Genomic DNA, 13,715 nt, shown 5'->3' on the forward strand with positions numbered 1-13,715 from the left:
CTTAGTTCTTCAACAGTATGCTGATCCAATTAGAGAATATTCAGGCTTGGGCAGCTCAAACCAAGTCTTTGAAGATTTTATTTTTTTGTAATTCCTGTTTGTTACCACAGGGCTATATAAGGGTGTTAAAAAGCAATTAAATTTAAAACACAAATTGTGTTACATAAAGAAGTGATTCATTATGTCGATAGTATGCTTGAGAAAACTCCACCGTTAATGACAGAACTGGGGATTTTGGTTACATTAACATTTGCTGTGTAGTGGTCTATAGCCTGCTAGTCTCCTGTAGTCTCTTTTATTTATATTTAGGTCTGTTCAATAGCTGTAAAATCAAGTTGGCCTGCCAGAAATCTTGTGAGTTGATAACTTATAATGCAGCACCCTTATCAGTTAAAAAATTTCCAGTGATCTCTGCGGAATTAAAAAAAAAAACTACAAAACACCTCCTTAGATAAGATGGAGAGAGGAGGGGGAAGTGTTTTGTTGTCTTAACCACTTCCCGTAAATCGATGTAGCTCTACGTCGGCTCGGAGAAGGGGTTATACCGGGGTGTTGCCTGCAGCTAGAGGCATCATCCTATTTTTTAGAGCTGGTGGTCAGCTTTTAGGTGATAACAGCCGATGCGGCTCGGGAGCCGCTCAGCCGTTACCCCAGCGAGCGAGAGAGGACGCCTCCCCGCCGCCTTCCGCGGCTCTGCCCGGGTCTCCCATCCCACCGGGAGACCCAAGCAACCAGCCAGCACCTCCGCTGGCTGGTTGGGGTCCCGATCAAAGCAGAATTCGGCTGTGTGTCTGATGTAGATACCCGGAAGCAGCATCATGACGTCACGTCCGAGTTACTTGGCAGCTAAAGGCGCCCAATTTAAAAAAAACTGTCAGTATTCAAAAATGCCGATTTCGGCATTTTAAATACATTGAAGTGCAGTGAAGGGGTTTGGGGTCTTTTAGACCCCTGATCCTTCCATTACGCTTGTTCTGTACTTCTTGTCAAATATTTTGTATATCTTTTTGACTGCCTAATAAAGGAATTTCAGAAAAGAAAAATATAGTCACCAGTCCTGAGAAAAGGCAAAGCTGTCACATTGCCACTCTAGACCTGAAGAGTTCCTCTGAAATGTGTCCAGTTCTTAAAATCCCTGAAAGATTTTGAAATCCTTCTCTAAAGCTGTCCTAATCCTGGCTGCCTGGCAAATGTTAGCTAGAGCCTGGAAACAATCGTTTCTCATTTTACCTGAGATCCAACAAAGGTTAATTGGGACCATGGTCCACAAGAAGCCATGCCAAATTTACTGAGGTTTGGGACCCCCTAGATATCTTATCTGAAGTTATTCGCAGAAGTTCTTTAGCCCTTAATCCGCTGGCCTACGCAAGACTACTTCTTCTCCCTTCCCTCCCTTCTAACTTCTTCCCTCTTCTCTCTGCCAACCCCAGGCAAGTATCCCCCTCCCATCTTTTTCTTCTCTTGCCTTCTGTGATTTTCTTCCCTACTAATTTTGCTTTTCTTTGCTCATTCTTCTCTGTTTTAGTGCCTCTGCTACAAATTGCATGGCACCCCCCCCCCTACACTTAGTACCATGGAGCGTCCTTCATTGGCACCATTAATTCCTTTAAATTTCGTGCTAGTCATGAACTCTTCAGTATATTATAATTTGCATACAGTATATCTCACAATATTGTGTCCTGGTAAGTTTTATATAGTACCACCTCTGTACACTGGTTTCTATGCTGTTATTATGCTTCTTCATAATAAATTAATTGCGAAACCAAAGCTGTCCCAACAGCTAGATGTAGATTGGGGTCCTTGCTGTGTCTCCTAGCATAGCACTATCCTGTCACATGAGCAATTCATCAGGACAAGAACCAAACTGAGAACTTGGAGGACTCTTAAGGTGCCAAAATCTGCACTCTGCATTCCTTTTTAGCATCTAGGTGTATCAGCAGGTCAATATTAGTAGTAAATCTTATGGTTTACTTTTTCTCAGGTGCCCAGCAGTTCCCCACGACACCCATCTGTGCACCCTGACACCCGGCACTGGACTGCATTGACGTTTGCTGTCCTCCATGGGCACATATCAGTTGTGCAGGTAAGTTGGAACAAGTCAGCTACAGACGCACATGTCCTAAACTGTGATGAAGAAAAAAAGTTGGGGAAATTGCACCTGAATGCATCAAAAACGCGCATGCAGAAACGCATTCTGAATGCAGCAATTGTGGTGTGAACTGACCCTTAGTTTTTGGATGGAGTACAAAATGGTTAGAAACACATCAGTCCTCTCCCTCAAGCAGGGGAGGGCTGGCAGCCTTAGGCCTGGGGGGCAAGCCCAGTCAAGTGGCCCATTGAACCATCAAATCAGCTCGCCATCCATGCCCACCTGGTTTCATAACAGATATTGATGTTATGAATCAAGACAAACATAATGCAATGTGGTAACATAATTTAATGTTAATAGCAAAAAAGGAGGTTTAACAAAAATACATGACATCACGCCAGGCGGGGCCTAGGAAGCTCCTGTCGGATGGAGATCACTCTGCCTGACAGGAAAGTGACCATGTTAGCATTGTGCCAGCCGGGTACAGGAGCGTACTCTACACACTCATACCGTGCCGCTGCAGCTCTGCAAATATTACATTGTGTAGCAGCGACTGGCAGCTGTATACAGTGTCTGGCCCCTACATTTGTCCAGCCGTGAGTGCGACCTTTTTACCCAGCATCAGAGTGGCCCAGGGGGCAATTGCCACCCAGCCCCCCTTCCCAGTCCTCCCCTGCCCTCAAGTAGTGATTTAAGGTCCCTATTGCACTTTCCTACATACACATACTAGGGCCAATTTAGACAGGAGCCAATGAAACTACCAGCATGTCTTTGGAGTTTGAGAGGAAACCAATGCAAGCACAGGAAGGACATGCAAATTCCATACAGACAGAGTCCTGAACAGCATTTGAGCCAGGAAACCCAGAGGTGCAAGGCAGAAGTGCTAACTACTGTGCTCCCCCCCTAAAGTCTGGGATTAATTTTACTTGTGATCAACAAGATAAGCCAACATGTTTCAAGGATTGCAAAGGTCCCTCTTGTTCTGGGCTGTAGATGACAGAAGATTGAGGTCTGGACTGGGCTGCGAGATAGGAGAAATAATTAATGTGAGGCTAATGAAATGCCAGTTTCAGCTAATCTTCAGCTGTCCCAATGATATCAGGATCCCTCAAAAGGTCCCTAAGACTAGAAATGAGCCTATTAATCAACTATCCACCAAATATCATAAAATACCCATCAGTCCAGCGCTTAGTGACCCTTATCAAAGTGATGGAAAATTGCACAGTTGCCCCCCAGAACAGAAATGCAAAGTAATTCTTCCAAATTTGACACCCATTTCAGTGTCAAATATCTAGAAAGGGATTTTCTGTCACTTTCTGCTGAGTTGCTTGGACAGGAAGTGAAGGGAAATCTCCTCAATGGGACACAGACGTCTGTATCTAATCCCTACTCTTTCTAAAATGTAATGAACACATTTTTGTTTTGATGTACTTTGTACAGGGAAGCTGTCTTGCGATGTCATTGCTCTACACAAATAACGATTGCCGTATATTAGTGAGTGTTATCTTATTGTAAGCCCAGCCTGATCTCCTTTGCTTTTTCCCCACAGTTACTCCTGGATGCCGGCACCAGTGTGGAGGGCTCAGCCGGGAACAGCAGAGAAGACAACTATTCAGAGACCCCTTTACAGCTGGCCTCTGCTGCAGGTACTCCTTACATCCACCACTGGCTGTCATCACATTTCTGTCACCTTTTCTAACTCTAGACCTGAACCCTGGCAGTCTCTGCTATCTCTCAGGGATTCTGTTGGTGAGAGTTCCCAGGTCTGCATACCTTTCCATGTTCATTTTAAGGGGTTCCCACCATCCATACTCATGCACACTTGAGCTCCAAAACGCTGCTTTTCCAGACGTTTGAGCTTTTTTTTTCTCTAAACGCCTCTAAACGCACTCCTGTATTAACCACTTAAGCCCCGGAAGATTTTACCCCCTTCCTGACCAGGGCCTATTTTGCGATTCGGCACTGCGTGACTTTAACGGACAATTGCGCGGTTGTGCGACGCTGTACCCAAACAAATTTGACATCCTTTTTTCCCCACAAACAGAGCTTTCTTTTGGTGGTATTTGATCACCTGTGCGATTTTTTTGATCATGCGCTATAAACAAAAAAAAAAGAGCGTCAATTTTGCAAAAATAACAATATTTTTCAAATTTTTTATATGAAATTCCCCCCCCCCCCAAAAAAAAATGTAAAAATCAAAATTTTTTAACATTTTCGGCCAATTTGTTTTATGCTACATATGTTTGGTAAAAAAAATCGCAAAAAGCATATTTTGATTGGTTTGTGCAAAAGTTATTGCGTTTACTAACAAAGGGAAAGATTTTTGTCATTTTTTTGTTTTTTTTTAACGCGTAATGGCGGCGATCTGCGATTTTTTTGCGGTACTGCGACATTGCGGCGGACAGATCGGACCCTTGACTGACATTTTTGACACTTTTGGGGTTACCAGTGACATTACTGCAGTAATCAGTGCTATACATATGCACTGTTACTGTAAAATTACACTGGCAGTGAAGGGGTTAACTTTTTTTGAGAGGGAGGGGTTATGTGTGTCCCTAGGGGCGTGATTCTAACTGTGATTGGCTGTGGCTTGAGCTGTATGAACAGTGATCAACGGTCCTACATAGTAGAACCGTATGATCACCATTCATACAAAGGGGAGAATGACAGGCGACTTTGTTTACATTAGCCGCCCGCCTTTCTCCCTCTGCACCGACGATCGCCAAGTGACCGGCGGACATCGGGTCCGCAGGTCACACGCGCGGGGGGGTCTGTGACCACTCGGGAGCGGGAGCGCGCCTCCGGGGGCGCGCGCTCGCTCCCTAGACCCTCACTGGCTAGCGACGTGGTACTCAGTCGCTCTGCCTGTGAGGGGCTGACCGCCGCAGTAAATAGTCGTGCGGCGGTCGGCAAGTGGTTAACGGATGTTTCCATGCACACTATAGGCGTTTACAGGCATAAAAAACCCCACCAAGTAGCTTTTAGGAGAGGAGCTTTTGAGCATAAAAATGCTTAAAAAAGCCTATTCGCTCATATACACGCAAAAAAGTGCCTTAACGCTAGGTGCAATTATGCATATTAATACGTTCTAATGGGCAGTTCAACTCTGGCCAATAGAATGGATTAATACCAGATGTACAAACAAGCTTAAATGCACATAAATGTGCATGCAAAAACGTAGCTTTTTAAAACGTTTTTCTGCTGTTGATCTGCTGTAGGATAAAAAGCGTCATAGAGATTACAGTGTGGATGTTGCCTTTATGTGGGACACGCATGTGAACAGGAAAACCCAAAGAATCCCAGGTGGACAGGAACAGAGTCAGAAATTATGGCAGGGAGATCCGACTGTTGGAGTAACTTAGACCACCAGACTCCACTTTTGTGTGGCTAGTCCTTTTGCATAATGCTAGGTCCACTTAAAGGGTATTTGAGATTGACTGACGCACACCAGGGGGCATATCAAAAGTATTTTCTAACGTAAAGGGTTACATAATGTAATAAATCTCAGAAACTGTGTTCTAGAATAAAGAGGAACTTTAGCCTGGCTGATGCTAGCCCTTACCCAACCTCCCAACTAGCACCTCCATCTTTGAAAGTCTAGTGTGTGTGCAGATGTACCAAAGGGCTCTGCCCAGCCTTTGGGATCTGGCAGAGACCTGCGGCACATCTACACATGCCCTGAGTTTCCCAGCCCATGCGCAAACAACATAGATACAGGATCTCTATGTCATTGCCATCTTGCACATGCACCCTGCATGTGGTGAAGGTCTTTGCCAGGTCCTTAAGGCTGGGGCATGCATGAGATCAAGTGCAATGTCATTCTTAAGGGGAAAGAGGAAATGCTGTGCTAAACAAAAAAGTTCAAAGCACTTTAAATAAAAAAATGTATCCAGTTATGGAAGACGGAGGGTTCTGGAGCTAGGTGCAAATATTGTTTTTTTTTTTGGTGGTCTGCTTTAGTAATTAAACAGTTATACATGATAGATCTAGGAGTTTTTGACCCTGAGCTCCCCTATTTTACAAGACCCATAAGAGAAGCTGCCAGTATTATAGATTGTATTTATTACCCTTCCTGAAATACAGGAAGTAGTGTACAGATGGATATGGGAGTAGGCTTGTGGTTGTCACAGCTGTTTGCCAGTTGTCTGCGGTAGGACTTCATTCCTGATCTTTTTTTTTAGGTAACTATGAGCTGGTCAGTCTGCTCCTGGACAGAGGTGCCGATCCCCTCCTGAACATGCTGGAAGCCGGTCGGGTGTCATCCTCACTACATGAGGACATGAACTGCTTCAGCCACTCAGCCGCACATGGGCACAGGTACGAAACCGGGCAATTCAACACTTCCACTTCTACAAGACTCTGCTTTTACCTGTATGGTTCTAGAATCAAATGTAGTTAATTATGAACATTTATTTTCTGTAAATATTCAGTAAACATTTCTTAATACTTACTTTCCCAGACAGCCTCTGTTTTATATATATATATATAAAACAATGAACATCGCAGTATATAACGTTTTGCTTTCAAATTGTACAACTAAATACCTCCATGTCACAGGTCTGAGCAATTAAACAGCCTTTTAAACACAGAGCAAATCAGAGCTAGATATCTCCATTTGGAGTCCCATTCAGAGTTCCCCCTTACATCTGTTGTTCCCATCAGAGTTCCCATCAGAGTTCCCCTTACATCAGATGTCCCCACCAGATTTCTACATTACATCAGGTGTCCCCTTCAGAGTTTACCCTTACATCAGGTGTTCCCATCAGAGTTTCCCCTTACATCAGGTGTCCCCATCAGAGTTTCCCCTTACATCAGGTGTGCCCATCAGAGTTTCCCCTTACATCAGGTGTCCCCATCAGAATTTCCCCTTACATCAGGTGTCCCCATCAGAGTTTCCCCTTACATCAGGTGTCCCCATCAGAGTTTTCCCTTACATCAGGTGTGCCCATCAGAGTTTCCCCTTACATCAGGTGTCCCCATCAGAGTTTGCCCTTACATCAGGTGTCCCCATCAGTGTTTCCCCTTACATCAGGTGTCCCCATCAGAGTTCCCCCTTATATCAGGTGTCCCCATCGGAGTGTCCCTTTACATATGGCGTCCCCGTAAGAGTGTCCCCTTACATCAGGTGTCCCTATCAGCTCTCAGCACATACTGTATATGCATAACAAAGAAGAATGTAGAAATAAATGAAGAATAAAAGACAATGCAGTTGAGAAGATTATATCCCACCATTCATGCGTCACTGTCCACATTTCTGCTACTGCATAAGGCTAGGTTCACATCTATGTGAGTGCGAAACTGCGTGTAAATCCCGTGCATTCCCACACTCGCAGCAAAAAAACACTGCTGTTTAACAAACACACAGTGGGCCATTAGTTCCTAATGGCATCATTCCCCCCACCCCACCTTACGTTCTCACTCTCTCATACTGGTCACTGGAATTTCAACATGGCACCTCATGGCAAAGAACTCTTTGTGGATCTAAAAAAAAGAATTGTTGCTCTACATAAAGATTGCCTAGGCTATAAGAAGATTGCCAAGTCCCTGAAACTGAGCTGCAGCACAGTGGCCAAGACCATACATAGGTTTAACAGGACAGGTTCCACTCAGACAGAATAGGCCTAGCCATGGTCGACCAAAAAAGTTGGGTGCACGTGCTCAGCGCCATATCCAGAGGCTGTCTTTGGGAAATAGACGTAAGAGTACTGCCAGCATTGCTGCAGAGGCTGAAGGGGTGGGGGGTCAGTCTGTCAGTGCTCAGACCGTACGCTGAATACTGCATCAAATAGGTCTGCATGGCTGTCGTCCCAGAAGGAATCCTCTTCTAAAGATGATGCACAAGAAAGCCTGCAAACAGTTTGCAGAAGACAAGCAGACTAAGGACATGGATTATCAGAACCATCTCCTGTGGTCTGATGAGACCAAGATAAACTTATTTGGTTCAGACGGTGTCAAGCGTGTGTGGCAGCAACCAGGTGAGGAGTACAAAGACAAGTGTGTCTTGCCTACAGTCACGCATGATGGTGAGAGTGTCATGGACTGGGGCTGCATGAAGGCTGCCGGCACTGTGGAGCTACAGTTCATTGAGGGAACCATGAATGCCAAAATGTACTGTGACATAATGAAGCAGAGGATCATCCCCTCCCTTCGGAGACTGGGCCACAGGGCAGTATTCCAACATAACGACCCCAAAGACACCTCCAAGACGACCACAGCCTTGTTAAAGAAGCTGAGGGTAAAGATGATGGACTGGCCAAGCATATCTCCAGACCTAAACCCTATTGAGCATCTGTGGGGCATCCTCTAACGGAAGGTGGAGGAGCGCAAGGTCTCTAACATCCGCCAGCTCCGTGATGTCATCATGGAGGAATAGAAGAGGACTCCAGTGGCAATCTGTGAAGCTCTGGTGAACTCCATGCCCAAGAGGGTTAAGGCAGTGCTGGAAAATAATGGTGGCCACACAAAATATTGACACTTTGGGCCCAATTTAGACATTTTCACTTAGGGGTGTACTCACTTTTGTTGCCAGTGGTTTAGACATTAATGGCTGTGTGTTGAGTTATTTTGAGGGGACAGCAAATTTACACTGTTATACAAGCTGTACACTCACTACTTTACATTGTAGCAAAGTGTCATTTCTTCAGTGTTGTCACATGAAAAGATAGAATAAAATATTTACAAAAATGTGAGGGGTGTACTGACTTTTGTGAGATACAGTAAATATACCTGTATATACTCATGCTATATTGATAGCTGTTTTTGCTTTATGTTTAGTTTATAGATTGACAGACAGGCAACCAGGATGTTGCATATTGTAACATTGTATAGTAACAAAGCAATTTTTTTAGTTCTGTTGCACATTCCAAATATTTGTGATAGAAGTTTGCTGTATTTGTGATGGACTCTCCGTATAGTTTAGCACTAGCGCCATCTACTGTCTGAAAAGTGGTAGTTGCCTATGCCAAAGCTAAGCCAGAACAACACAGTACACAGTATATACAGTATATAGGGCATGCTTTATTTTGACAAATAAAGAAAATGAACTTCTTATTATTGATAATTAAATTTTGATGTCATTTCCCCCAGAGCTTGTATGTAATTATCCCCTGTGTTTTATAATCTCCCAAATCTTTTACATATTTGGACCATATTATTATTTATTATTTTTTTTTATATAGCACTGAAAATCTAGGCATTGTTTCACATATTTTACATGTGAAGTTTGGGGAGCACACAATCTAAGGTCCCTGTCTCACATACATACACATACTAGGGCCAATTTACAAAGGAGCCAGTTAACCTAGCAGCATGTCTTTGGCATATCGGAGGAAACCCACACAAGCACAGGGTGAATATACTCCCTCCATGCAGACAGTATCATGGTTGGGATCCTAACCAATGCCCCTATTGCTGCCAGGCAGAAGAGCTAACAACTGAAAGCCACTATGCTATATTGTAAGTATCATATCTTGCATTGTTGCTTCAGCACCCAAGTGCCCCAGAAAGATATTCTGAAATAATCAGTAACTGTACACACTGTCTCAAACTGATCTGAGCTTTCAGTTCTTAACAGGACTTCAAGAGTAAATGTGCTCATACAAAGTCCCACTATAATCATTACAATATGACTGTACAATCTTTGTACAGTCAACTTCAGATCTACCATAACTACACTATGTTACCAAAAGTATTGGGACGCTTGCCTTTACACGCATGTGAACTTTAATGACATCCCAGTCTAAGCAAGTTGGGTTCAATACTGAGTTGGCCCACCCTTTGCAGCTAAAACAGCTTCAACTCTTCTAGGAAGGCTGTCCACAAGGTTTAGGAGTGTGTCTATGGGGATGTTTGACCATTCTTTCAGAAGCACATTTGTGAGGTCAGGTACTGATGTTGGAGAGAAGGCCTGGCTCGCAGTCTCTGCTCTAATTCATCCTAAAGATGTTCCATCAGGTTGAGGTCAGCCCGCCCCAAACTCGCTCATCCATGTTTTTATGGACCTTGCTTTGTGCACTGGTGTGCAGTCATGATGGAACAGGAAGGGGCCATCAACAAACTGTTCCCACAGAGTTGAGAGCATGAAATTGTCCAAAATGTCTTGGTATGCTGATGCCTTAAGAGTTTCCTTTACTGGAATTAAGGGGCCAATCCCAACCCCTGAAAAACAACCCAATACTATAATCCCCTCTGCACTAAATGATTTTGGCAACTGCACAAAGCAAGGCCCATAAAGACATGGATGAGCGAGTTTGGGTTGGTGGAACTTGACTGGCTTGCACAGAGCTCTGTCCCCCACCCAATAGAACACTTTTGGGATGAATTAGAGGGCAGACCACAAGCTAGGCCTTCTCTCCAACATCTGTGCCTGACCTCAAAAATTATCTTCTGGAAGAATAGTCAATGAGATGAATTAGAGCGGAGACTTCGAGCCAGGCTTTCTCTTCCACATCAATGTCTCACTTCACAAATGTGCTTCTGGAAGAATGATCAAACATTCCCATAGACACACTCCTAAACCTTGTGGACAGCCTTCTCAGAAGAGTTGAAGCTGTTATAGCTGCAAAGGGTGGGCCAACTCAATATTGAACCCTAGGGACTAAGACTGGGATGCCATTAAAGTTCATGTGTGTGTAAAAGCAGGCGCCCCAATAACTTTTTTTAATATAGTGTGTGTAATATGAGGACCTACCTAAACTATCCAATCAATTTGTATCCAATCAGGCAGACCCTTGCATTGTATACTTGTTGGTAGATCCAAAGAGAATTGTACAATCAGGCTGTAATGTGTGTGGTGATCCTAAGAACTTAAGATCTTAAGTTCTTAAGAACTGGAACAATCTCAGCCACCAATCAGAATCAGACATGCTCTGAAAGTTTGCAACTAGCTGGTGGCTAGGGAAATACTTCAGCTCCTAGTTAGAAGAGGTTCACACATAATACTCAGTACCCTGCTCAGCTTTAACATTCATAGGCTTTCGATACATATCTGTCTTTTATTATGTTCTTATATATTGGCTGTAGAGATCAGGCAGCATTCACTCTCTTCTACTTTCTAGGAATGTCCTGCGTAAACTGCTGACTCAGCCCCAGCTCTGTACGGGAGATGTCCTCTCCCTGGAGGAAATCCTGGCAGAGGGGGTGGAGAGTGACACCTCCAGTACCGGCAGCTCCGATCAGGGTCCGATCCGGCTCTGTAAGGCCAGAATGAAGGCACTGCAGGAAGCTACGTACTATAGTGCAGAACACGGATATCTGGACATCACTATGGAGCTGCGCGGCCTTGGTAAGATTCTGCCAGACCATGATCCACATCCCCTCCCCTTATTTGCCATACAAGTAAGTGTGACACTCGTAGGACTGTGCCAACACAGAGCACTGGAGTGTTGTGCCATTAAAGAGAATTGGAGTGCTGTGCCAGCATAGAGCATTGGAGTGCTGTGCCAGTATAGAGCACTAGAGTATCAGTAAGCATTAAGGCCTTGTTTACATGGGTGTACTACAGTGTTCACCCATCAGACGGCCGTGTCTACCAACATGGGGATGCACAGGCGTTGCATGCATTCTCATGCGGGCAGTCCTATTCATGTAAATTGGGAAGCAGGGACTGCACAGACACAACTGCTGCTCCCAGTTTGACATCCATGCAGGTGCGGATGCATGGCCATGAATGCAGGCAGTGTTTATTCAGGGCTGTGCACACATGGGTGTCAAATTGTGTCCGTGCAGTCGCTGCTTCCCAATTGACTATAAGAGTCGGTTCACACTACCGCGACCAGAAAGTCGCCCCATGAAGGAGCGACTTTTTAGCGCGACTTTAGGGTGACTTTGAAGAGACTTTTGAAGAGACTTTGAAGAGACTTAAATGATAGGCGACTTTGTCTGTGGGGAATGCCTGGGTAATCTTTTTCTTCTTCCTGGAAAGTCTGATCAGTCGCTTGAAAATAGATAAGGATCCGACTTAAGCCCCGTACACACGAGAAGAAATTTGGCCGAAAATTTTCGTCCGACGACCGATCGGCCGATTTTCGGCTTGTTAGTATGGTGCTTCCGACAACCGACTCCGACTTTTCGGCCGAAAAAATCCTGGTGTGCAGGCTATAAAATTTTTGTCGACCATCAAAACACGGCCGATTTTCGTCTCATTAGTACAGATTTCGATGGGGAAAAATCTTATGAGCAAGACTAGGCATGCTCAGAGATGAAAGAACACATAGAAAGCAATCCAACACATGACATCACTTCTGAAGTAGAATTCTGTCGTGCGGGAAAATTCATGTGCAGTCTAGAGCACATTCCAACCAACAGACACCACTCTGGACAAAAGACGGACGACCGGTCGGCGGAAATTCGTTGTGTGTGTACAAGGCTTTAGACTTCAATGGGAGTCGCCTCTATGTGCACAAGTCGGATAGAGGTCGCCTTGAAGTAGTACAGGAATCTTTTCTGAAGTCGAAGCGACTTCAGTAGTGCATATTAAGACGGCTCTCATTCATTTACATTGAATTTGTAATGACAAGCGACTTGGGGCGACTTGAGGTCGCACAAGTCGCGTCCCAAGTCGTAGTAGTGTGAACCGGGTCCAATGGTTTGGGGTCAAGTGTATCGATTTACAGTTATACATTGTTTTAAATGTTTTTATATATTCTTTAACCATTTTTTGTTTATTGATTAAAGCTTTATGGGTTATACAGAGACTTTACCTATATTTTTAAACTTGTTCCTTTGCAAATGAACATTTACTATGGGGTGCACCCATGATACAGGTTTTCCAGAACACTTTGGGGTCGGTTTATAAAAAAAAAAAAAAAATAGAAATTTGACAAACATTTGCACAGCTGCAACAAATGTGCCTTATTTTTTCTAATGTGATTATTTCCTATGATCGTCAGTACCATCTAGTGGTACTTTCCTTATTAGAGTATTTCAGGAAAATACTGCATTATAGCTACTAGATGGCGCTTACTGTTACAGTAAATTATCGTATTAGACTAAATACATCAATATTTAGTTGCTGCTGACTGTGCAAACAGTTGTCACATTCGCCAGTATGCCTTGGATTTAATGTTTTTAGAAGATAACCACCTAATATTCCTTTATGTATTATAGGGGTGCCATGGAAGTTGCATGTGTGGATCGAGTCCCTGCGGACCTCTTTCAATCACTCACACCGATCGATTATGGAGAACCTGCTGCAAGAGTTCAACAGCATACGGGAGGAGGATTATAACGAGGAGCTCATTAATGAGGGCCTCCCTCTTCTCTTTACAATATTCAAGACCACTAAGGTGAGAAAGATTTGTATCCTGAGCTTCATAGGGAAGTACCTATTTAGGGGCCCACAGAATGTGGTAAGTTGCCAGGACTCAAAAATGCCATTGTCATTGTTTTATTGTAAAAGCATCAGGTCTGGAAGTCAGGTAGGTTGGTACTGACTTTGTCTCACTAGGCTTTTGCAATATATTGATAAAAAGAGCATTTTGGAGTGCTGGTGACTACATTCCACTGGATTCTTCAATGGTGCCACAAGCACACACTGTCCTAATTGAAATAATATATACCTGTGCTAAAATTCCAGTAGCTTGTACATGATTATAATCCATCAGCTGCTAAAGGGGTATGACCACAT

At 43.9% G+C, this 13,715-nt stretch overlaps 1 protein-coding gene across 1 annotated transcript in view; it reads left to right on the plus strand.

Moving 5' to 3' along the window:
• The window catches only part of ABTB2 (ankyrin repeat and BTB domain containing 2), a 179,439-nt gene that overhangs the window by 140,645 nt on the left and 25,079 nt on the right, over positions 1 to 13,715 (plus strand). The window contains exons 7-11 of the mRNA XM_082269867.1: positions 1,982 to 2,083; positions 3,639 to 3,735; positions 6,271 to 6,406; positions 11,146 to 11,372; positions 13,196 to 13,374. Of these exons, the coding sequence (XP_082125993.1) occupies positions 1,982 to 2,083; positions 3,639 to 3,735; positions 6,271 to 6,406; positions 11,146 to 11,372; positions 13,196 to 13,374 (741 nt within the window). The remainder of the gene's footprint in view (positions 1 to 1,981; positions 2,084 to 3,638; positions 3,736 to 6,270; positions 6,407 to 11,145; positions 11,373 to 13,195; positions 13,375 to 13,715) is intronic.

This window comes from Pelophylax lessonae, assembly GCF_965119305.1.
Source record: "Pelophylax lessonae genome assembly, chromosome: 10".
Taxonomy (NCBI): domain Eukaryota; kingdom Metazoa; phylum Chordata; class Amphibia; order Anura; family Ranidae; genus Pelophylax; species Pelophylax lessonae.